The sequence below is a fragment of the Larimichthys crocea genome, chromosome III (assembly GCF_000972845.2).
Source record: "Larimichthys crocea isolate SSNF chromosome III, L_crocea_2.0, whole genome shotgun sequence".
In the NCBI taxonomy this organism is placed as follows: domain Eukaryota; kingdom Metazoa; phylum Chordata; class Actinopteri; family Sciaenidae; genus Larimichthys; species Larimichthys crocea.
Window position 1 is genome coordinate 14,231,971 of NC_040013.1, and position 23,755 is coordinate 14,255,725.

General features: G+C 39.3%; 4 protein-coding genes across 8 annotated transcripts in view; 2 read left to right on the plus strand and 2 right to left on the minus strand.

The window, feature by feature from the left end:
* Positions 1-4,689: 4,689 nt before the first annotated feature.
* rab23 (RAB23, member RAS oncogene family) lies at positions 4,690-8,614 on the plus strand. Its single transcript, XM_027277844.1, has 6 exons — positions 4,690-4,874; positions 5,206-5,291; positions 5,545-5,701; positions 5,824-5,906; positions 6,002-6,094; positions 6,179-8,614. The coding sequence occupies exons 1-6, from the start codon at positions 4,720-4,722 to the stop codon at positions 6,310-6,312; spliced, it is 708 nt and encodes a 235-aa protein (XP_027133645.1). The 5' UTR covers positions 4,690-4,719; the 3' UTR covers positions 6,313-8,614.
* Positions 8,615-9,480: 866 nt separating this feature from the next.
* Positions 9,481-12,148, minus strand: bag2 (BCL2 associated athanogene 2). The gene is made up of 3 exons (XM_010756435.3): positions 11,670-12,148; positions 11,203-11,312; positions 9,481-10,427 (listed from the first exon to the last, which is right to left on the minus strand). The coding sequence occupies exons 1-3, from the start codon at positions 11,789-11,791 to the stop codon at positions 10,033-10,035; spliced, it is 627 nt and encodes a 208-aa protein (XP_010754737.1). The 5' UTR covers positions 11,792-12,148; the 3' UTR covers positions 9,481-10,032.
* A 1,035-nt stretch (positions 12,149-13,183) lies between these two features.
* Positions 13,184-20,730, minus strand: znf451 (zinc finger protein 451). 5 transcript variants are annotated; one of them, XM_010756397.3, is made up of 13 exons: positions 20,606-20,730; positions 19,336-19,396; positions 18,941-19,027; positions 18,735-18,848; positions 17,726-17,837; positions 17,299-17,449; positions 17,073-17,199; positions 16,830-16,989; positions 16,567-16,714; positions 14,939-16,437; positions 14,786-14,857; positions 13,569-13,622; positions 13,184-13,323 (listed from the first exon to the last, which is right to left on the minus strand). In XM_010756397.3, the coding sequence occupies exons 2-13, from the start codon at positions 19,390-19,392 to the stop codon at positions 13,283-13,285; spliced, it is 2,622 nt and encodes an 873-aa protein (XP_010754699.3). In that variant the 5' UTR covers positions 19,393-19,396; positions 20,606-20,730; the 3' UTR covers positions 13,184-13,282. The 5 variants fall into 5 exon arrangements, with proteins under 5 accessions (XP_010754699.3, XP_027133146.1, XP_010754707.3 ...); XM_027277345.1 differs by having other exon boundaries at positions 20,615-20,699; XM_010756405.3 differs by lacking the exon at positions 20,606-20,730 and adding an exon at positions 19,805-19,932.
* An 866-nt stretch (positions 20,731-21,596) lies between these two features.
* The window catches only part of dst (dystonin), a 100,900-nt gene continuing 98,741 nt past the window's right edge, over positions 21,597-23,755 (plus strand). The window contains exons 1-2 of the mRNA XM_027277337.1: positions 21,597-23,153; positions 23,466-23,497. Coding sequence (XP_027133138.1) covers positions 22,970-23,153; positions 23,466-23,497 — 216 coding nt within the window. The 5' untranslated portion in view covers positions 21,597-22,969. The remainder of the gene's footprint in view (positions 23,154-23,465; positions 23,498-23,755) is intronic.

Sequence of the window (23,755 nt, forward strand, 5' to 3'; positions counted from 1 at the left end):
TTTATGTTGTTGTTGTTCCCCCCCCCCAGGTGCATCAGGAGCTTGTGAGGCCATCTGTGATTTATAACAAACGCACCCAGAAGTAGAGTGTTTTCAGACTGGAGTATTAAAGTAGCTACATATTTACTTCAAGACTCTGACTCTGAAATCTTTAACTAATTATCAAAGTTCTGGGAACAATCTGGAAAACTGTTAACTATTATCTCGGCTGTCTTGTTATTGAGCGCGAAGCACAAGAAATTGGTTATTGATACTTCTCAATAAATTCATAACAAACATTAAAATTGTCATTTTCACAGGGTACATGTTTTGTTTGGCAACGTATTTTCTTAATTTACCAATACAAAAGGTCTATTGAACAGTGAAGATTAAATAGACAGAGCCAAATTGATAATTCCAATTATGTTCTCCCTGTAATTAATTAGATAGATAGATAGATAGATAGATAGATAGATAGATAGATAGATAGATAGATAGATAGATAGATAGATAGATAGATAGGAAGCTTGATCCCGAAGGAAATGTAAGCATCCAGTAGCAGCATGCAAACATACATTAATCATACATTAGAATTAACCTATAACACAGTAACCATACGTTAAAATAAACCTGAAATCTAAATTTAACATTTTAATAGGATTTAAATATGTACAGAGGAATTAAAAATGTGCAGAGGAGGTAAACTTTAAAAGTTAAAAAAATGTGCAGAGGAAATAAACATTTGCACAGAAGATAAATATATAACTGTGTTAAGAAGTTAACCTGTGCTAAACATACAAAGAATATATAAAAATAGAAAGTGACTGTAGAAATAAAAATGTTTTACACAAAGTATAAGTTACAAAGTAACCTCATATGTATATAATTGTAATGTAATGTATAATAATTAAAGGAAATTAAACTGCATTTCCAGTGAGTATCTGACTGACTGAGAGTAGAAGTAGGCCGTCAGACCTCAATGTGTTTTTCCCTTGGCCACTGAGATAAAACACACTTTATAAAATATATGGTAATTGTGGATAAATTATTAAGATTAGTAAGGAGTTATAGATGACATTAGAAGGACACATTTCCCCAAGAATCTCAAGCTAAGACATCTAGAGAAGAAAAAGGATGAAGAGTGGAAATAAGCATGGATTTTAAAGAAGGAGTGGGAAGAAGAGAGGATAATAAGAATAATCTTCATTTGCTGTACACCCATTTAAAAAAACTTTTTTTAGATAGATCTTTTGATCTTTTGAGATCTTTTGATAGATCTCACTGTTTATTCTGTTCATTCTGTTTATACTGCTGTATTTTCTATATTTATACGGTTTATATCTTTTAGATTTGCCATAATTTTCTCAGATATCTTTTAACTTGTATATATTTTTTGTATTTTATATTTCACGTTTATTGCCCTTTGCACTAGGGATATGAGGGAAACACTATTTCAGTTCTCTGTATGTCCTGTACATATGGCAGCACTGACAATAAAGTTGACTTGACTTGAACATTTTGTTCATACAGGACTAAACACCACATTATTTAAAATAAGATGTGTTTTTTTGCAAACAAGAATAAACTTTATAACCTGTAATGATTAACTGTCAAAGAGATTTGGGAGTATATAATAATAATAATAATACATTTTATTTCATAGGCGCCTTTCTGTCACCCCAGGACACCTTACAATAAATCAAAGTAGACAACAAATAACAGAAACAAACAAAAAGAAACATAGAGTATATCAGATTACAAGAATACAACATTAGAAACAGGTTAAAACAGGACAATGCAATTAAATAAAATGGAAATGGCTAATTTAAACAGGTGGGTTTTAAGTGCAGACTTGAATTGTGAGAGTGAGACATCTGCTTACTAAACCAAACATGTCACCCAATAGAAAGTGAATGTCTATTCTTGTTTTTTTTTATTATCTGAGGAGGAAACATTTGACTGAGAGGATGGGGCAGCTGTTATATTATATTACTATACATCTACAGCTGGTGGAGGTAATGCGCCATTTCGTCGTTTGCCAATGGGAGGAGAAGAAAACACGACGGAGAAGAAACGAGGACGAAGCTTCTCTTGCGCCGCGCACTCTTTGACTCCGCTGCCTAGCAACAAACATTAGCGAGCTAGCCAGTTGCCTGGTTAGCCACTCTCATGCGCAACGTAGCTGGGACGTAGGCTCGCAGTGGATAGATAGCAATGCATTTCCATCCCGTAAATGTCACAGATTTCACTCAGTCACCGACATTAGTTCAACTTTAACGTGGCGTTTTGAAGCGGAGGACACCCTGTCCGTGGAGGCAGTGTCTCAGAGATCATTGACGGACGGAGGAGAAGCTGCTTTTCTCTGTGGAAAGTGGCTAACCTTAGCTAAGTAACCTTAGCAGCAGAGTCACTAGCGTCTCCTCTTGCCACAGAGAGAAGGGCTGTGGAGGGAGGCTGGAGATATGTGATTGTGGGTTAGCCGGCTGGTTAGCTCATCTAATGTTGGCGGACACCGGATGAGCTGAAACGTGATTTTTTTTTCTCCCTCAGGTAAGAAATCGCACCACTCAGTGAGTTTACGAGCGTGATCATCCTCCCTCACCCTCAAGTCAGCTTTGACGGGCTGCACAAGCAGCTGTTTGCACCCTGCTGCCAGCTGTTCAACAGGTCATACATCGACCAAAGGCAATTGAGATTTGAGGGAATAAAGCAGAATAAAAAAAGTTGATTACACACCCTATCCTTAGTCACACTTTGTAAACACCACCCACAGCAACAGAAAGACTTAAACAGAAAGGAGTGGTTACATGTCATGGGATTATAAATATTTGAAATATTGGCTCTAAAACACTGGCTTTAACTGTGGCCCGCCTTGAGGCCTGGGCCAAGTCACAGTGAGTCTGTGAAGATGACTCACTGTCTAGGAAGGGAGCTAGTCAGTTATATGTGCATTAATACTAATAATACTGCTGTCTAAAATATGTGCAGCACTGTATGTATAAATGTTTATGATCTCTTTATAGGCAGAAAAATATCATGATAACCAGAATAAGATGGAAAATTACCTGGAGTTGATAGACACACTCTCTTTATTGTGGGACAAGTCTGAGTTGTAGAAGCTTCAAGGCATAAATCAATTCAATTCAATAAGTTTATATTGTTCTCGGAAGGCAATTCTGCTGCAGCATAATACATGAGTACAGCATCAGACAATAAATGATCATTCCTAATTCATTGCCCAAACTTATTAACAAACCGAACAGCATGATATGGGAAATTAAAGGTCCAGTGTGTAAAATTTGGGACTTTTTATTTTCAGAATGAGACAGACATGGACTATAATATTCATAACTAGGTTTACATGCATGTACAATCACCTGAAAATAAGAATCTTTTTGTTTTTGTTACTTAAAAAAATGATCCATTTATAGCTACAGCGGGAGCGGGTCCTCTTCCATGTAGGCCGCCATGTTGAAACGTCATGTTTATACAGTAGCCCAGAACAGACAAACTAAATACTGACTCTAGACAGGGCCTTTTTAAGTGTTGTTTCTCCTTTACCCTAGGTAGGCGAGGGTGATGTGAGGAGATTGCAAAGTAGAAAATAAATAAAAATGTCAGACTTTCTAAGAGAAGTTGTCAACTCTTGAGTTATAAGGGTGCATAGCCAGCTTCATAATCGCTCACTTTGACTTTGACAAACTCGAACAACACACCTAGAAATGATTACACTGAGAGATGCGAGGACTGCCAATGTGTAACTCTGCTTGAGAATTAAAGTTGAATGAAAGAAGGAGGTCTTTAGTCTTTATTTAACGTGAGTTACATGAGTTTAATCTAACATCAGGTGTAGGTTGAGCTGTAAACTCAAATATAAAACTTCTCACCAAAAGAGCGTTCAAATAAAGAGCTGTTTATTTTAAGCCATGTTAGAACAACTGCTGCGTCATGCAGCTCAATTATAGTTGATAATAATATCTTCTACTGCGACGCATATTGTGACTCAAATCCAGACTGGCTGTTGGACACCACAGTCACACAGTAGGTTGTCAGTGTCCACTGGGAACAGCTTTCCCACAATATGTTGTTTAGCGTTGCACTCGGCAGCTACGCGCATAAAACCGTGGACGAGTTGCCAGTTGCTATGTGGAGTCTGCTGCTTGCGGTGCTAATGGAAGAATAAACACATTGTGGAGTCGCCACGAACAACCTACTTGTGAAATTTACAACGCTCAGGCTTGTTCAACGCGAGCACGTACAGTATGGTGGTTTGAAGGAAAATTCCAGTCGCTGTGCATAGAAAGCCCTTGACTACACTGCACTGCCTCAGATTTTAGTTGTGTGATAGAAAGTTATTCAATTTTAAATTTGTAAATAAACATTTTTGCAACCCTGTTATCACTAGATCTGACTGTCATTTAATAAAAGTTGACTTCTTGCTTCTTGTACAACAAATCAACTACATAACTAACAACTATAGTAAAAGTAACAAACCTTAAATATGTTTAATGTTACTACTAGACTCTACAGACAGGTTTCAAATATAAACCATAAAACCATCAGGATGTGTTACATCACAAGACAATATTTGAGTTGATCTCATGTTCGTCTTGGTGCGTTTTAATGACATTATCTACACATTCATGTTTTGTTTATTTTACACATTCAGGTGGTATATGTGTCCGTGTCACATCCCTGAAACTACCCAGGCAGAGTGGAACTGAAAAAAACAGCCCAACCATGTTGGAGGAGGACATGGAAGTGGCCATCAAGGTGGTCGTGGTCGGCAACGGAGCTGTCGGCAAGTCCAGCATGATCCAGCGTTACTGCAAAGGCATCTTCACTAAGGACTACAAAAAGACCATTGGAGTGGACTTTCTGGAAAGGCAGATACTGTGAGCAACTTAAGAAACTAAGCTCCTTTAATGTTACTGCAGCTCACCACTAAAGATTTAATGATGATCTTAAGATGTGCATATTGATGAATATCGGATCCTGTGACTTTGGAGTGACCAGGAAAATCTCTTTTTGCGTAACAAATGTTTAAATTATATATCAAAACATTCTTAAATGAATTTACTGAGGAAAGATAAAAACTTTTTTCACCAGATTCAAGTCATACAAGTGCAGATTTGTCTTGTTCATAAGAAAAACTAGGGTAGCTGAGTCGGATATTATTATGACTGTAGAGAAATGACAACACGATTTTCTTGCTCACTGTCTTAGTGTGAATGATGAAGAGGTTCGACTAATGCTGTGGGACACTGCTGGGCAGGAGGAGTTTGACGCTATCACCAAGGCCTACTACCGTGGTAAGACCCACCTGCCACTGTGACAAATATAACACTGCTGCTTTGGGCCAGTGACCTCCCTGACCACTGAGGTTAAGTTTTTATTTGGTTTGGTTTACACGGTTGACGGGCAGTGCGCCGTTCAACCAAAGCACATGCACGCTGCACTCGAGCATATCTGTTCTGAAGTTGACCTAATGTTTGTGTATCATGCGTTTTTCATTTTAAAATGAATGAACAACTTGACCTATTGGTGTGTTGTCTTGCATTCCAGGTGCCCAAGCATGTGTGCTAGTTTTCTCAACCACCGACAGGGAGTCGTTTCAGTCTATTGACAGCTGGAGGGAGAAGGTGGAAGCAGAGGTCGGAGATATTCCCACAGTTCTAGTGCAGAACAAAATCGACCTGCTGGAAGAGACTGTTATAAAAAGGTGAGTAATAGTTTATTTTCTGGAGCATTAAAAGACAAATAGTAATGACTGTAAATGTAAGGAAAGCAGTATAATTTACCATGCATTCAAGACGTTTTGTATTTTCTTTACCTGCGTTGCAGTGAGGAGGCAGAAGCTTTGGCTAAAAGACTGAAGCTGAGATTTTATCGTGCTTCAGTAAAAGAGGACCTTAATGTCAATGAGGGTGGGTTACGGACAACCGGTCTAAATGTATACAAGTCATCCAGTCTTGTTCTGGGTGTTACTGTTGTAACATTTCTGCCTCTTCTTTCTTTTTAGTTTTTAAGTACTTAGCTGAGAAGTATCTTCAGCGACTCAAACAGCAAACAGCAGAAGAGACGGAGGTGGTCCATACAACAAGCAATAAAATAGGTAAGCAATGTTTCCCTACGTCACCTTTTTTAAGTTTCATTTCTTTGTGTGGTAACATTCCTCATAATTTGTATTTTCCCAAAGGTGTTTTTAATACCACAAGTAGTAATGTCTGCAACCAGAGCTCCAGCAACGGCAGAGAAATCATCACTTTGCGACCTAACAAACAAAGGACCAAGAAGAGTAAAAATCCTTTTGGAAGCTGCAGCCTACTCTAGATAAAGTCACCTTAGTGACTGACTGTTGTTTCTGAGAATAGGTTGGTCATTCTTGTAGTCACACTTAGAGACCAAAGCCCATACAGACTCTATACTACTTTAATAGGTTTAATGTGACTTCTAAGTTGTTTTTCTGCACATTGATGATTGAATTTCCTTTGATTCAGCCTTGGGTCTCTGTGAACGATCTGTCGACGTTTCTACTCACGTGTCTCCTCCTTGTGGTTGCCTTAAGTAACAGCAACAGCTGCAGCTACAGCGCATGCATGTTGTGTCATTAGTTTAATGACACCCAAAAAAATGAAGAGGAAAAAAAAAAAAGAAGGTTTTTACAGTCACCCAATTCTTGTTTTTGACATTTCAACTGTGCAATATGTTTGCATGTATTGTAGAAGATACACAGATTATTTTGTACCATATTTTTATAGTCTGTCAACAGAATATGGTTCAAACTATACTGTTTATCGTGGACAAAACGCTATCGAACCCAGAGTTAATTCTCTGTGCAGAAGTATTTTTGTACAACAGTGTTGAGTGATATTTTCACTGAGGTGTTAACATAGTGCCAAATTTCCTCTTTCTGAGCTGTGGTTAAATATTAATACTGCAGTGATATGGATGTAACATGAAATTAGCAGAATGTGCTCCTATGTATAACCAAATATCAATAACCATTGACACAAAATAGTCCTCTATATGTCTGCTTACACTCTACTTATCTACAGATTTGTTAACCAAATTGTAAGAATTTCGCAAAGTCTATGAGTTTGTGAATTAATGAAACTCTTTGAGTCATCGCACATGACACAGTTATAGCACTATGTTTTTGATTGCAGTTTACATTTTGCATATTTCATGTTTAATAGCGCTTTTCTTTCAGTTTGGTACAGCTTTGAGTGACTGATTGTTCAGCCTCAGAGTGAATACGTTTCAGTACCTGTATTCATAGTTCTAACATTTCAAACACTAAACATGGTACAAGATTTTGGTTTATATTTTTCTTTTGTTCAGCTTCTGTAGCATCTAATTCAATCTCTATTTTGTAAATATCATTCTCCACCTTTATGATGAAGGGGGGGAGGGATGAAAAGGAGTGGGATCAGAAAGTTGAAAAAGGCTAAAAGCTCACTGCTCAGTGGTGTCTGTCCCTGTGGTAGAAAGTCTTGCTGTCTGAAGGTACAAAAACTTGACCACCAGGACCAAGATATTTTGCTTGTGTGTAACTGAATATGCAAGAAAATTGAGTTTCTTCTCACTCCATGAGGGTACTCGAACTCCCAAACACTCAACACTCATACAGCTAGCTGGAGCTGTATGTCATTGCCTTGTCTGCATTGAGCCTTTTTAATAGATTGAAAGACATTGGTTTACCAAGCACAAAGAATTGTGGAAAAGTCAAAAATTCTGACCATTTCCTGAATAATAAAACAAATCAAAGTATTATACATCAAATTATAATACACAGGACATGTGGGAATACATCTGCATGCATGTTTTGGTCTTTTTAAAAACATTTTTAGATCTCTGTCGGGAGCCTTTCCCAGATTTAAATGAACTTGATTCCCAAGAAGTTGAAACAGGACTGAATTCTTCATTTTTTCACGTCATAGTTTGTTGTGAAAACCCCAACAGGTGCTTAAAATGTGTTCCAGCTACACTAAGATTGTGTCACATTTCAAGCTTTCTCATTTGGTTGTGCTGTCTTAGGAAAAAAAAAAAAAGAAAAGGAAAAAAAAAGCGTGGCATAGCTGTGCATGCATCAGTGACTGCCCAACCATGGTTGCAATGCCACAATGCCTTGTCCATGTTTACATTCTCCACCACTGACCAGCAGTAAGCGTTTTAATCCCTAGTCTTACTGTTCGTTTAAAAATTGCCTGCACACTAAATCTGTAAATAATTCTTCCTCAGACTTTCTCTTATTTGTAACATTGTGTTTACTTTGCTTTGTGACTGAATGAATTTAGCGCACTTTATCATTAAGATGGCATATAATCTTCAAGAACCATAAGTTAAAACTAACCATACTTATGTGCTGTCACTCAGGTGTTGTAATAATCTGTGTCTTACTGTTACTACTACTTTTTCACACATGACTTCATAAAACAAATTTTACACATTTAGATAGACAAACCGACATATGTACGCTTTCAGTCTGACAAAAACAATACTCTCTGTTGGATTTTTTTGTTTTAACAGTTAAAAATGTATCACAACTTGAGGTGTGCACCTGATGTTCTGTTTGGTGGGGAAAGTTGCTGGTAATCTTACATAAATAAAACTTTTCTTTTTCTCTTGGGAATCCAGTGTGTTATTTCAAATGACAATAACCTTCTGCCAGTACAGTCCTTAAACCAAAACTTAAACACACTTTGTCTGGGTGCATTTGGTCAATAGAGTCACTAAAAGATGTGTGCCTGTAACAGTCTTCACATGAATAAAAAAACAAAAACAAAGACTGGTGTAGAATATCAGACTTAACTCAAAACAATCTTAACCCAAGGTCCACTTACAAACTTTTTCCAGAGCTCTCAACCACAAGTCCATCCACTGAGGAAGATGTAATGGGTTGACTTTATTGTCAAGCATACCAAGACGATTACAGCTGACTGGCATGCAGGGTTTGTTAGTAATGGATTATGCATTTCTTAGAGAAAGGCTACACTTTGTTTTGGACCTGGTAGGAGATAAAAAGTGATGAGTCCAGATGGGAGATTTGAAAGATCTTCCAAAACGGACTTCCATTCCTTTCATTCCACTTAACTTTAGAAATGTCCAAAATGAAAACGAATAAGAAAAAATATGATATGAGGTACAATATTTTCAGTGTTTGATTAAAAAATATGATATGAGGTACAATATTTTCAGTGTTTGATTTTGAAGTAATCCAGTTTTTTAGTAATCTTATGTATTACAGGACAAAAACTACCACACACATAGATACATACATTTCAAAGTAATCTGATCCACATCCTTTTGCATGTGACCATTGCCTTGTTGACATTGTTGCTTTGTCTATAGCTTCATACAGTGAGTGATTGGCTGGGTCTCTGTTTTAAAATATCCTAGGATGCCAAATACTAAATGAATAAATAAAGTTACCTGCTTCATCTACCATATTTCTGTGTAAGTCTTTGTGCAAGCAAATGAATGCATATGTTTCTAAACGATGTAAACAACTTTTTATTTACTTCTTTTTGACACGTAATCTTAACATAAAAACAGCTTTGTGCAAAAATGAACTATAACCCACAGCATTACGTGATTTGTGTTGTGTAGAGGTAGTGTATGCACATCTTAAATCCTCATCAAGTGTCAGATTAGACAATGAAACAGAAAAAGATACTTCTGCATTAGATTTATTGTTTGTCGAGCACCAGATTTCCAATTAAACTGACAGAACATCCATTAGTGCATATACCATAGTATCTTTTTCTGTCTTACTTAAGTGCATATGTGAACACACATTGTGTACTGGCTAAACAATTCATATAAAGCATTATCCTTTGAAGGTAACACTGTTTGTAGAACACTGTAAGTGTCCTTCAGGGACAATGGATTTGTTGTATTTTTGGCCCTAAGGTTTAGTATCACCATGATCTTCCCATAATAATTCATTTGCTGCTACATATAGAGACCTTCATTGGGTAAGTACAGGACTACAACAGCTCTTAGTGGTTAGTGGTATTAAAGACATATTTTATATTTTAGTGGTGAGCCTCATTGGCAGCCATTGGCTTTGGGTTCCTCCAGTTTTTGGTGATCCATAATCTTGATGTTCTTCTCAGCATTTTCAACGTTCCTCAACAAAGTCTCCAGTCTACGCTTGATGTTCTTCTGATCCTCCAGAGCACAGCTGATCACTATGGCCTGAAACTTTTGGTCGATGGGGACTGGTGGGGCCTCAGTCACACAGGCCGCGTGCAGGGCCTGCAGCCGCTGTCGGCCGCCTTCCATGTCATCCAGTAACTTTTTCACCATTTCATCAATTATGGACGTGGCCTTACGCAGCGCATCCTCCTGCTGGGAATTTCTGATTGTGCCAACAGAGATCTCCACAGTCAGCGTGCGACCCAAGAGACGGTTTGCAGTTAATTCTAACTCTTCTCTCTCCCCTAGAAAAATAGAAAAGGAGATCAACGCTGCATCTTTAAAGAACAGAGTGTGTGCTCCTCTCCCGTGCTACAAGCAAAGACATGCAGCTCAGGTGAACATACTAATGCATGGTGGATCCTTTAGCCTAAATTTGATGCTATTTAATCCAGCTGGGCCTTCAAATATACTACTCTACTCTATACTACTCTGTTAATATCGTACTCTTTATGTATCTGACAAAACAAAACTGAAGCATTAAACTGTTTATTGTTATTTCATCACACAAATACACAAGAATACACACAAACTATACATATACATTATAAATGTTCACAATGGTGGTGTTTAAAGCAGAATTACTGCACTACTATGTACGGTGTGTGGCAGTGATGATTACTGTATTGATGTAAGGTGGACATAACTGATGAGGTATGAAAAATGGGATCTTTGTATTCGATAATAATTTGCATATAATCAATTATGGTACTTGGATTAAAACAAACTCTTTGTTTCTTTGAGCTGGGCTCATGCAAACTTCTGCTCTGGGGTGGGGTTTAAAAACGGATAAACTGGTTTAAAATCAGGTTGCCTCATTTTTCAAATCCCCTGAGGTTCTCTAACAAAAACACCCAGCTATCATCCCAGAGCATAACCTCATCGGATCACAATGTTACAGAGAAATCAGATCGGCAGCAGCAGAAATCATGGATTACAAACCTGAGCCCTGTACAAACACACTCTGTAATAGGTTTTCCTGTCATGTATAAGTCGGGTTGTGAGTCTCAGCAGCCTCACCGTCACAGATGTTCCGCATCTCCTGTCCATTCTGAATGGATTGAATCATTTCCAGGATGCACTCCCTTTCCTGCTCCATGGCCGATGCAGCTTCGCGTAAACTCTCCACCCTGACAGAGACAACAAAACATGATCTCAGACATCCTTTCTCTGCAAAAACAACGACCTGATATAAAGTCAAAAGGACTGATAACACCTAATCCACTTGTTAGGAGTAGTGTAGAGATGTGCTGTAGTGATTCTATCAGGTTTAGATGCTCACTTATTGTATTTACGCAAAGCTCTTTAAAAAAAAAAAAAATTAGTTACGTGATCAGCTGCAGCTTTTTCTAGTTACAAATATATTTATATTGTGGCCTATAATAAAAAAAGTAAGCAGCCATGGAAATCACTAAGAATAATGCGTTAACACCCCATCAAGTCTGCTGTATATGCAGCACATGCTGAGGCCTGTTACTCCACTGTACCTCATTTCCAGCTGATCCAAACTTTCCAGAAGTCGTCCGGAGCGGTCAGCCATGGACAGGGTCCTGCTGAACTTTGCGCACTGAGCGTCGCTCATTTTCGCCTGTATTTTCGCTTGAGCCATGATGATGATGATGGTGATGAATGATTATTGTTTTGATCCGTCCCGGATAGAAGTCCTTCCCGTGTGTGATCAGCAGTGTGAGCTGTTCAGCTGACTGTACTGTGGCTGCTCCGGCTGCAGCGGCGCTCCAGGGAGAACATTTCCAAACATGGGCTGCGACTTCCTTCACTCAGTCCTCGAGAAATTTCCCGAGGAGCCCAGAACAGTGGTTCTCAATGGCAGGTCCGAGGACCCTCTACAGGTCCCCAGAAATACACATTTCCAGACCCTACAAGTGACTCTTTTTTTTATTTCAATATTTAACAAATATCTACAGGTGAGTTTTTAGTCTAAAATCTTACTTAAAAACAAAAAATACAGTACTCATGATAAGAACCTGTGGGACCCTGGTTTAAAGTGAACTCTAGATGGCTGTTTTTTATTTGAACTGGTTAATTTTTAACATAACTGGCAAATAAGATAAAAGAACAAAAAGTCCTACAAGGGCAAGACACCTGTCAATATTAGACAGAGCAATAGAAATGAACAGAATAAAAATTGAATATAGAAACTGTGTTGTGTAATATAAGAGATAACGTACCAGTACCTGTTCAAATCTGACTGTAAGTCTGGGTGAAGTTCTTCATGCCATAAAACTTCTATTAATGACTAGAATATAAGGAAGATTGTGTATTTTATGCACACCCAGATCTCTGTCTTCACATCTAAATGTAAATCCTGACAAGTTTAGTCTATCCACATTCTCCTCTGAAGTTGCAGTTAGATGGTAGCTGACAAATTCTACGACCAGGAAGAGTCCACTCCCAATTAACTTGTTCCATGCACATAAACACTCAGTGTTTACCACCCAGGCAACAACTCAAACTGTTTCAGCATACTATAATTTTTTTCAGTATCAGATTGACCTGTAATGAAATTTGTAAGAATCACAAATTATAAAATGACCCTAACCCTGATGACTATAAGGATGTGAACAAAATAGCAAATGAAACCTATTTTTTTCAAATGCATGTAGATCCCAGTTACAAAGGCACATCTGAATGTCAATTTGCAGTGTGACTCAACTTTAAAAAGAATTTGGTGTGCAGGAAAGACTGAAACTTTTCTTCATACAAAGGGTGAGCCTACTCCGTACGGTGCATACAATACACTGGATTTTAAGTCTGCAATGAGACCAGAGACGGCAACCTGAGACAGTTAGCACTGTGGTCACAAGTTCAGCATTTTGCAGTGTCATCGATGCCATCTATAGCATGTGTCGACACACCAAAGGACTATGTATAAATTTACAGCCACAAACCAACCTTCCAAAACATGGGATGTGCCAACAATAGTACGATGAATATATTGACTTTATTATACAGTTAGAAAATGATTTAGAACAGAGCAAAGTAAAAGAGCAACAAACATTTATTTAGTATATTATGAACAGAAATACTGGTACAAAACATTTCAACATAATGTTTGATAAACATCGTGTCACATCATGCCTTAAAACTCCAGGAGACTTCTTTGAAGAGCTTCTTCCAACTCTATAAATAAATAATAAAAAAAACAGGACATTAAAGGTCAAAGTATACAGCAAGTTAAAATAACAGAACAAATAATATTTCTTTCCTACTGGCAACATACAAGGGAAGTCTATTAGACTATATTCTCTGCAGTAAAATGGAATCAATGTATGATCTTTATAATTCAGTCATAATGTAAAATTCACAAGTTATAAACGTTTCTCTGGTGAAACAAGGATTACCTGCTTTGTCATATAAACACGTACCTGCTGACTCTCTTGCTTCGTCTGCACTCACAGACATTACATCATCAGATTCATCTGTAACGCAACACAAAAAAATGATACAATAATAAAATCAGTACTTATTGACACCCAGATACTATTCCTTATGAAAACAATATGGCATTATACATGTATATTATGTATTTGTAAGGCATTTCACAATATTTTCAATTTGCAGATCTAATCCAATATACCTAGTCTTAATTTAAATAGTAGTTGAGCCACAGTGAAATAATAGATAATAAATAGTTTCATGTTTGAAAAGCTGGAAAAAAATCTGATGTGACGTAATATACAGCAGCTCCTATATGTGTCTTGGGATTAATTTAATTTAAATCGACTCTAGTGGAGAGATGATTTCACCAAATTCTTCCAAATGATATTCCCTCATTTGGTGTTTTAATGATGATGGAGATGTAGTCAGACGAGATATACAGATAGACTTGCAGTAGCCCTTCCCTCTGAGCATAACAGAGCCAACGGAGGCCTTCACTGCTCCGTTCTTCTGGTGTGCGCCACACATGCACTCGCCCATTTATCGAAAATACAGTGTAGGAGGACTCATCTCCGTAAACCAGTGCCTATGGTTTTTGCATGACTGAACACTCAAATGTACTTTCATCTTTGTAATGAGGGATCCATGCGCTGAAGCCGAACGGATATTATATCAGTCTGTATGTGATCGTTCTCGCTGACAGTGGGATCACATACTCAGTCACCCGTGGAGGAGTTGCTCTTCTGTTTTTCCTTTCGTAGTGCACTAATGCATGAGCACCACAATCATCAAATGGGCTGTTGACCACAGTTTCCGACCCCCATTTACTGGTGCCTTTCCCACAGATTAATGCAGGTCTCACGTTAGTCACTATTCCTATTGAAACAGCAGCCAGTTGAGCAGACTTCATGACTGAAGCTCCTGCCATCTGCTTAACAAAGACCCCCCTCTCACAATCACTTAGATCTTTTTCTCTTTACACAAAATCAGAATGAACTCGTCCCGCTAAGTATTTTCATACAGGCCACAGAGAATGATTGGATGTTAATTGCTTAACTGTACCATGCAGTGCACCTGTGTGGAAGCATCTGCATGTATGTCTTCACACTCAATCATTCTGTCGTTTCCTTTATCTGTATTTACAATCTGCATATTATCTATTTTTCTATGTGGCAGTTGGTGCTTATGTATTTTTAATGCTTACTTTCATGTTCTTCGCTCTCTTTGTTGGCCTGATCCATGTTCAAAAACTTCACCAGCGTCTCATCTTCGATCTCTGAAATGACAACATGAAAAAAATATGAAATGCTGTATACGAACATAGATAATAAACTTAAAAAAAACTAAACTGATTTACCATTCGCGTCTGGTTTGATCTCCACAGCATTGACTATTTTTACAGCAGTGAGTTCTGCTTTGATGCTTTTACTGCAGGTCCTGGAGCTCACACAAGGTTCCAGGGGACAGTGTTGGGAATGATAGTGTTTATGGAAACTTGGTACGCCAGTAAAACTCTCCAGGCAAACTTTGCATTCCACGTCAAAGGTCTTGTCCAGGTTTAGAGCTGGGTGTTTGGTGTGGACATGTGTCTTTATTTGTGCATAGGAAGGCACAGATACAGAACAAGGAGCACATGTATACTGACATTTTCCTTCAGAGGACAGATCTCTCATGCATTGTGTGTATGTAGATTTAATTTCCTCTTTGCTCTTTTCTGAACCCATGCATGGGCATGAAGGGTGACTGGTGCTCTCAACAACAGTAGGCTCAACAACGTTATCATCCATACAGTAGTAGTCCTTACTGTGAAGACTCTTGTAGTGCTCCAGGAACTCGCCCTCGGATTCAAACTGCATGCTGTCGCAGAGGCCACAGAAGTGGGAGCTCTTTATCTGCCCGTCGTGCTCATTCATACAATGTCTGCGCACAGTGGACTCTTTGAAGAACTTCTGCGGGCAGTGTCCACAGATGAATCTCTGGAAGCTGTGACCGCTCACGTCACTGCAGTGCCTGTAGACGTCCTTTTCTGAGTCAAAGACGTCCTCGCACATCCTGCACATCCAGGTCCGCTGTGCTTTTAAAGAAGCGATCTCTACTGTGTTCTGCTGCACTGCAGACTTTGTGTAGGGTGAATGTAGGGTGCTGGTGGACGGCTTGGCATCTCTGACTGCGGCAAGCTCTTCAGGCACTTCTTGTTCAATAAAGTAGGTGTGTCCACTGTGATCTTCGGACACATGCGATAGGATATCTTCGTACCGAGGCATTTCCACCTTGCACTTGCGGCAGTAGAACAGGAAGTTGGAAAGATGAGCTCCCCCATGGAAGCGGCTCATATGCAGGCGGGTAATTGAGGACTCTCCCATGTGTTTGCCGCAAACGCCACACTGATGGAAAATCTGGTTCACTGCCAAGAGATGCATTTTGGCTGCAGCCTCCTCTGAGAACTGTAGACCACACTCGCAGCACCACGCTGTTTTTGAGTTTCTGCTAGTGCTGTCTTTCACACTTTGACTTAGTCTCTTTCGTTTGGCTGGAAATTCTTCGTCATTGCTCCTCTTCTTGTTTCTTTTGTGAAAAGGCATTTCAGGGCCGGTGGACTGTCTTTTCCCCAGTGCATCTCCAGCCCCCGATGTGTGTTGAATTTCACTAAACCTGCAGTACTGAAGGACTGCTTTCTCCATTGTTTGGTTGACCTCAACGTCGTGCTGGGTCGATTCTTTGTGTCTCTCGATTTCAGTTTGGCTGAGGAAGATTATACAGCAGAGGGAGCACTGCCCTCGCACTTGGAGCTGTTTCATTACCTGCGTTACTGTTTTATCGGCCTTGGCCACTGCACAGCCCTGTCTGCAGTGCACACTGTAAAAAATAAAGTAAAAATCTGTTTTAAAAAAAACACATGAACAAAATCTGTGTCTGCTATACAAACAAAGAATATCAAAGACATTGATGCATGCACGTGTAATGAATGATCACAATAATACTTACTTAAAGTGAGCCTGAGCTGCCTGATGTGAGGTCAGTACTTTGTGACATAAAGAGCATCGGACGCTGAATGTTGCATCCTTGCACAAAGTGATGAGACGATTCTTCACATACTGTGGGATGGGAACTGGTAACGCTCTTCCTTTGGTTTCTTTAACAAGAGGAGAAAAGTAAAAGATTCACATAATCTTCCTCATATAATATTTCCTGAGCGCTTTCTTTAATTCAATTCAATTGTTGTTCAAACTGTTCAAAACAAAGGTTACCATTCATGACGAGTGACTCTGTGAAGTGATTACTGGCTGCCATGTGCTGCAGACACTCATCACGGAGGTTGAAGAAAAGGTAGCACGAAGGACAGGCAAAACACACGATTCGTTGATAGGTCTGAGTGATGCTGTGACTGCCGGGAGTAGGTGAGGACACCTGGGAACCAAAACAACAGAACTGAAACTCCTGCCTCCTCAAAATAATTTGAACACATAGCACAGTCAGAAAAGTGCATAAACCTTAGACTCCAGATGTTGCTTCCACGCTTCTTTAGTCTGAAAATGTTGACCACAGGCAGCACAGGCAAACAGCTCAGATGGACATCCTTTAAGTTTGATGGTTGGGTCACAAGGTGAGTGATCAAACCTACACACAAGATATTTTTTATTGCAAAATATGCCATGTTTATACTTCATGGTTCAAAGCGGTATTGTAGCTACACGGAAATGAACAGAAAAGAATTACCTTTTTAAGTGTCCCTCAAGCAGGGACGCATTTTCATAAACTCGACCGCAGTTAATTACCGGACAAGTGTGTTTAGTTGAACTCTTTATGGGGAAAGGAGCAGATCTGCGTCTTCGTCCAAAACCACCACTAATTGTTCCAGGTTGAACACCTGAATAAAACACAATATAGTGCAACTATAAAACACACTATAATGTGTTGCACAGAGTGAGTCAGTAAATACGGCCTCTCAAACAGCGCCGTAAAAGGTGCGTGTGTGAATGCCTATTACAAAATGATGCATTAATCATCTCCTTTGACGAAAGTAGATCATTGCACAAATGGTTCACTGGTAAAATATAAAACAGCTCATGTCAGAGTCATGCTTTTAAAGTGTCAGTGATGTCAGTGATTATGCAACAGATCTGATTCAGATTAAAACAAGTACCTGGCATCTTTAACCACATGTCCACACAGCGCTTTGCTTCCTGGTTAATTCCATTTGTCGAACTAAAAGCCAGCTCCTGCTGTCCATGAGCTTTCTGTAAGATTTGCTTCTCCTGGAAAAAACATGACATGAGACACAATGAGACCACTATCTTTTTACACTGACCTTATGTGACTGTGTTCAGTATTAGATCTCTAGGTGTCAAACAGTGTAATGAATCTGTTGTTCATTGTAGATTGACGACCATTACGTTGATGTCACCTGTGACAAACAGCCACCTGTCTTCTGATGGACGTTCTCTCCCCAGTGATATTTTCCACCTCAGTGATATTTACAAAGCGGTTTTCAAACAGGTGGTGGTTACTTTCAACACAAATAGACACAGCCCTAGTAGAAAAACACACCCTTTTTTGCACCATGAACTGAAAGGCTTGCATGTTTAGATTTTGTGCTGTTAATGTGTATAATACCAGTGGGTCTATAATGTGACAATCTGCCAATAAAAACATCATCACCCCACATTTTTTTCCCTCCTCAGATTGACACTGATCTCATGAATGGCCTCTGCGGACTCTAAATGGCAGAAATCTGTTGTAGTGAATCTTTTGTAGAACATTAACCCATGCGTTGCTGTTTGTTGTCCTTCCCACAGGGTGGCACTGTTGCTACTACAACTGGCTTCACATGAATAAGCACTGAAGCTACAGGCTGGTTTACACTGCTAAGTATACAAATACATTTTTTTGCTTAATAAAATATCATGTATTAATATTGCAGCACTCTTGAGGTGAACATATTTTGATTAAAGGTAGATTCCACAGAATGCATAAGGCTTTAGCAGTGATAGATGTGAATGTTTGTGTGGGTCATCACAATACTTATTCCATATAATCCAAAAGTGGGAACTAAATATAAAAAAAACAACCTTTGCTTTTCTGTTCTTTTGTATTTTTGTGTGCAAAATGTAGAAACAGAGTAAAGACAATGGTCTGATATTGAAGCGCCTTACCTTGAATGCTCTACATTTATTTGCTCTTTCCTTTTTCTCTAGAGCGACCTGCTGCGCCAGCCTGTCCAGTGTAGACGTAACACGCGCTCTATGGCAGGTGATTTCATCTTCAAACTGCAGGAGAATAAGAGACATGAATTTCAGAAAACTCTTGACGGATATTCACACCATTTCATTTTTTTAAAAAGTCCTAATTAGCAACTCACCGTCCCTGCCCATGATGAACAGCCCTCATCATCCTCAGTATCACTCCGCAGATCAATACATTCCACTACTGGTCTGACAGGGCCCTCCTGAATCAAGTGTTATTTAATGTTATAAAACCATACCTACGTTTTTATTCACTTTAACGTGGCCATAAAAAGCTGAGTCTGCGGTCATACGATATAATGAGCAGCAGCTTATATTGTTTAGTGAATTAAATAGGAGATATTCGTGAATGAGGTCAGCAGAAAATTCTGCATGATTATCAGTATCGATATATTATTGCACAAAAAGTCCAGTCAATAAGTCAATGTCAGCAGAAATAAACCAAGCAGCTGATTATGTTCTCGCCTGACCTTATTTTTCTTTAAATGCATAAAGAGTACACGTGACTTACTGATACAAACTCCACATCTTCCACCTCATCTTCGTCTGCTTCAATTGGAGAAGACATTTCTCTGAGGAAAAACAGACTGGTGTCACTTTTGAAGCTGCAGCTTTAACTTTAAACATGCATGTGAGGGGAGGGGGTGTGTAACTAAGCCAGACAGACAAGTGTCAGTAACAGTACCCTCTGCAGCAGGCCTGCAGGCACGATATATATAGTCAAAATTAAGACATAATCTGTAGCTGTTTTTTTTTTTAAATACGCCCCATAAAATGATGGTTTGGTCATGAGCTACAGAGCGAAAATCTGTTGCAGGAAAATGGCGTCATTGTTGGCTACCCGTGTACAGTTCTCCTATCAAGTATACTGTGCTAGTATTCATAAGGTAATACTGCTGAAAAGACACGTGTTAATAAGGTAGTTCGAGAGACTTCGCGTCGATGCGAGGCTTGCATAAAGTTACAAAAACACGACTTACACCAGTGCAATATAGGTCACTTCCACTAAAGTCAAAACAACACATGCAAAATCCAACTGAGGACATCATTTCTTTCTCGCCACCCCGCTAGAGTGCTTCTTTTTAGTGCTGTCACCGGCGGGTGGAGGCTAAATTGCAGCAGTCTGTGCTCTCAAAACACTGTAGTTGTAATACAGCTCTCGGCCACCTGTGGCAGTACTGAGCAGCACTGTACCGTCCAAGCGAGGAAGAAGTTACGCGCCACAGTGGAAATTTCATGGGCTGCACTGAGTTTAAAATTAAGTTGCATGGATGTAAGTCCCATTTCTGCTATTTTACACACACACCTGACAACAACGCGATGTGTCCTAAACCAATGCTGAGCGGGTCATCAACCAGGTCCCTGGCAACTTTATTAGCAGCTAAATCCTGGGTGCTTCTCACTGATGGCACCAAAAGTCCGGTGTTACGGTTTAACGAGTGACCGTGTTAGCTGGCGACTTGCGTCTGTGGTTGTCCTAGTTACGACAGGTGTTGATGAAGAAGAAGTTGCGTAGCTGTCCTCGTTAACGCCTCTTCGCTTTTTTTGTTAATTAACGTTACAATGTCGTAACTACGACAACCATGGACGCATTCGGCTGAGGGTCGCCAGTTAACACGGTCGCTCGTTAAACCGAAACACCGGGCACAGAGCAAGCTAACCTTAGCTCTGACGTTTACGGTTGCAACGGCTTTGCCCCATTTGACCAACACGCTAAAGTTGTCCTTTGGGTTGACGTTAATAATATATGGTTAAAATCAAGCAGGTGAATGTCACATTACCTAACCTACTGCTCACTCTGTTGACTCCTCAGTTGATAGCGCGGTAGCTAGTAACAACACCCCAAATCAAAGTCCGCAGCTAGCTTGGTCTGCTACGTCATGTATAGTTGAAGGGCTCCTTTTTCTACACGGAGTGGGCCGTACGGGCGGGGTTACTGGTTGTGCAGGCAGAACAAACGCAAAAACAAACTCCGCCCGTCTGGTCTTATCCTGTCTTATAACTATAACTAACTATAACTCTGTTTCTACTTTAGTTCAAATGTTGTAATCATTCAAATGTATACATCAGAAAGTGCATGCAGTACCCGACAGCACCTTCTCATTCAGTGTTATTTCATAGTTTTTTTTATGTCTTCAGTTTTTATCCATAATATAAAAAGAAATTAAATAAACATTGAACAAGGAGTTGTGTCACTGTACATGAACAACATATCTAGGTGGGATATATAGAACATATCGGTATATGTCACATATTGTGTGACACTGCTTTGATGCTCACATATAATGGTGCACTATATTTTTATGTAAATTTAATGCAACATGCAACATGCATGTGCGTCCTTGCAGAAGTAATAACAGTATGTGTACACATGTGTATTAGTGATCTTTGTACATAAGTGACTTGTGATAACATTTATGTTTTGACTGTCCACCTTTTAAAACAAAACATTAACGCCTGTGAGTAATTCAACCCAAACTTCTTTCATTAGGTTTCATAATCTTCTTGGGTGTAGGGCTGAAACACACAGAGATGACGAGGATTCAAACCAAGACTCCTAAAAGAAGCAATGGTAAGTGCATATATGAGATACTGCAGCCCCATGCAGGTGTCTAGCTCCTTATGAAAGTACAAGTACACAAATCATACTACCAATTATGCAATCCTGTACTGTATATTTACATACATATATACATTAAAATATAATCTCTCACATGAACAGAAGACGTGTATGATAAAATGTGCATAAATAACGAAACTCACCACATCAGGGTCTAAGGATTGTGGGTGTCATATGCTGTTGAGACTAATGTGTGATATTGGGCTATGTGAATACAATTGACCTGACTTTGCATGGCAGTTAATTATATGGACGTCACATCCATGACACAAACTGAACATATGCTCAAAGTTGTCTTATATAGAATACCATATACGCATATATGCAGACTTACAGAATACATACTGCTTGAATACAAATGTAGTTTAATGAGATAAAACATTTAGTATACTTAGTAATGCTACATACGTCAACATAACCATCCATCTGTTACCTTTAACCACTTCTCCTCATCGGGGTCACAGAGGGTTGAAGTCTATCCCAGCTGACATAGGACGAAAGGTGGGTACACCCCGGACAAGTCACCAGCTCTTTACAGGGCACATAGAGACAAACAACCACTCACACTCACATTCACACTTCAAGCAATATAGGGTCACCAGTTAACCTGTCTTTGTACTGCGGGAGGATCAACACAACCACAAACATTCACATAGTATATATATAATTTTGTATTTTTGTTTTTTATGTTTATTGACACATGCAATATGGTATATTGGTTTACTGCATGGACACATCTTGACACAAATGCATGTAATGTACACACTAATGATGTCAGCATCAGGGCTTGTTGTTTGGGTGCTGTCTTATGCAAATAAAACATATTCTCTCCCCTCATATTTGTGTCCCTGAGTTTTTCATCTTTCATCATGAAGAAATGCTCTGAATGATGTCAGGTCATCCAAAAATTACATAAGCCATGGTGGATTATGATTAGAGCTGGTTTCTATTTTTCCCCCTCATCCTGAAAGTGTCTGTGCATGGCATCTGCCTCGTTTCACTGTACATAACAGGGTACATTTCACAAGCCTTTACAGCAAAATATACTTAATCAGACATGTTGCAATAATCATATATAGTAGCATATCGGGATAAACATGCAACATATGTTCCCTGTAAACAATCTGACTGAACTGTTGACCTTCACGGACACATATATTTCTATATTAGTCTTAATACTGTTGTCATTAGTGTTACAGCATTATCCTTTTGGGCAGCAGACTGCAGCAGATTACTGCGATGCTGGGGTGAATCTGCTGACTCTCCCTGCCCCTGTTGGAGGAAAAAATAAATAAATAAAAAAATAAAACTTGCGTGTCTGCTGAGTCATGCATTGTGCCTCACAATGATGATATCAATAGTCTGGGGTGTTTACTTTGAATCTATACGCCGTGCACGGTTTGCTCTGCGATGCTTCACGTATGTCAGTCAGTGTTTTTATTCTCATCTCGAGCTTTCAGCGACATAACGGCAGGAGAGGAGCCAGCTGTCTGAGGCTGCGGGATCTGCTCCTACATCTCGCCTTATGATGATTGCTGCGGCGTTTTTGGTCCTGTTAAGGCCGTACAGTATTCAATGTGTGCTGCTATTATTGCTGCTTTTGCTCGGGACTATTGCGACTATTTTGTTCTTCTGCTGCTGGCATCGCAGGCTTCGTAATGGAAAACATCCAATAAAATCTGTGCTCTCCGGACGCACCAAGAACCGCGGTGAGTAACGCAGGCCAGCCGCATCTCCTCATCCCGACAGCTCATGTCTGTACATCGCATGTTGTATATGAATTCGTACTCTTTATTATTAATGTTATAGCAGGCAGCAAAGTCGGCAGTCTGCCCACTGCACTGTGGACTGTAGAAGAAATAAAACATACCCGTGTAGGCGTTGATGTATATTTTTAGTTTGTAGCTTTAAATATCTGAATTACTGTTAATTGAATATCTAGTTGATATATTTCATATTTCATAGTAGATCACCTGTCTGTCCATAACAACTCATTCTAACATCTGTTATCTGTCCTGTAGTTGGCCTCCGATCACATCATTTTCGATCAGAGGTAGGATGAACTTTTCTCATTACGGTTCTGAGTCAGTCCTGTAACGTCTGACAGCTACAGAGAAACTAAAAGTTAAATGTGTTAAAGAGTTATATGCTTCGTGAGCTGTTTCACGATTCATACGCATCTCCCAAAAGCATGTTTCTTTGGACTTTTAGAAAACTGCATGACTATTTTAAGGACCGTGATGTGCGCAATGCGCATGTGTTATCAATAAATAATGTGGGTGATTTTGCAGTTTCATTCATTAAGGCAGGT

What these genes read in the sequence shown, in the direction of transcription:
- rab23 (XM_027277844.1), top strand. Translation starts at nt 4,720, where the DNA reads ATGTTGGAGGAGGACATGGAAGTGGCCATCAAGGTGGTCGTGGTCGGC. An exon ending in TTTCTGGAAAGGCAGATACT is followed by an intron (nt 4,875 to 5,205) that starts GTGAGCAACTTA and finishes TCACTGTCTTAG; the next exon opens with TGTGAATGATGAAGAGGTTC. An exon ending in GGACCTTAATGTCAATGAGG is followed by an intron (nt 5,907 to 6,001) that starts GTGGGTTACGGA and finishes CTTTCTTTTTAG; the next exon opens with TTTTTAAGTACTTAGCTGAG.
- bag2 (XM_010756435.3), bottom strand. Translation starts at nt 11,791, where the DNA reads ATGGCTCAAGCGAAAATACAGGCGAAAATGAGCGACGCTCAGTGCGCA. An exon ending in TTGGATCAGCTGGAAATGAG is followed by an intron (nt 11,313 to 11,669) that starts GTACAGTGGAGT and finishes TGTCTCTGTCAG; the next exon opens with GGTGGAGAGTTTACGCGAAG. An exon ending in GATGCGGAACATCTGTGACG is followed by an intron (nt 10,428 to 11,202) that starts GTGAGGCTGCTG and finishes CTATTTTTCTAG; the next exon opens with GGGAGAGAGAAGAGTTAGAA.
- znf451 (XM_010756397.3), bottom strand. Translation starts at nt 19,392, where the DNA reads ATGTCTTCTCCAATTGAAGCAGACGAAGATGAGGTGGAAGATGTGGAG. An exon ending in CTTGAGGGACACTTAAAAAG is followed by an intron (nt 17,200 to 17,298) that starts GTAATTCTTTTC and finishes TCTTGTGTGTAG; the next exon opens with GTTTGATCACTCACCTTGTG. An exon ending in AGAGAGCGAAGAACATGAAA is followed by an intron (nt 13,623 to 14,785) that starts GTAAGCATTAAA and finishes GTTGCGTTACAG; the next exon opens with ATGAATCTGATGATGTAATG.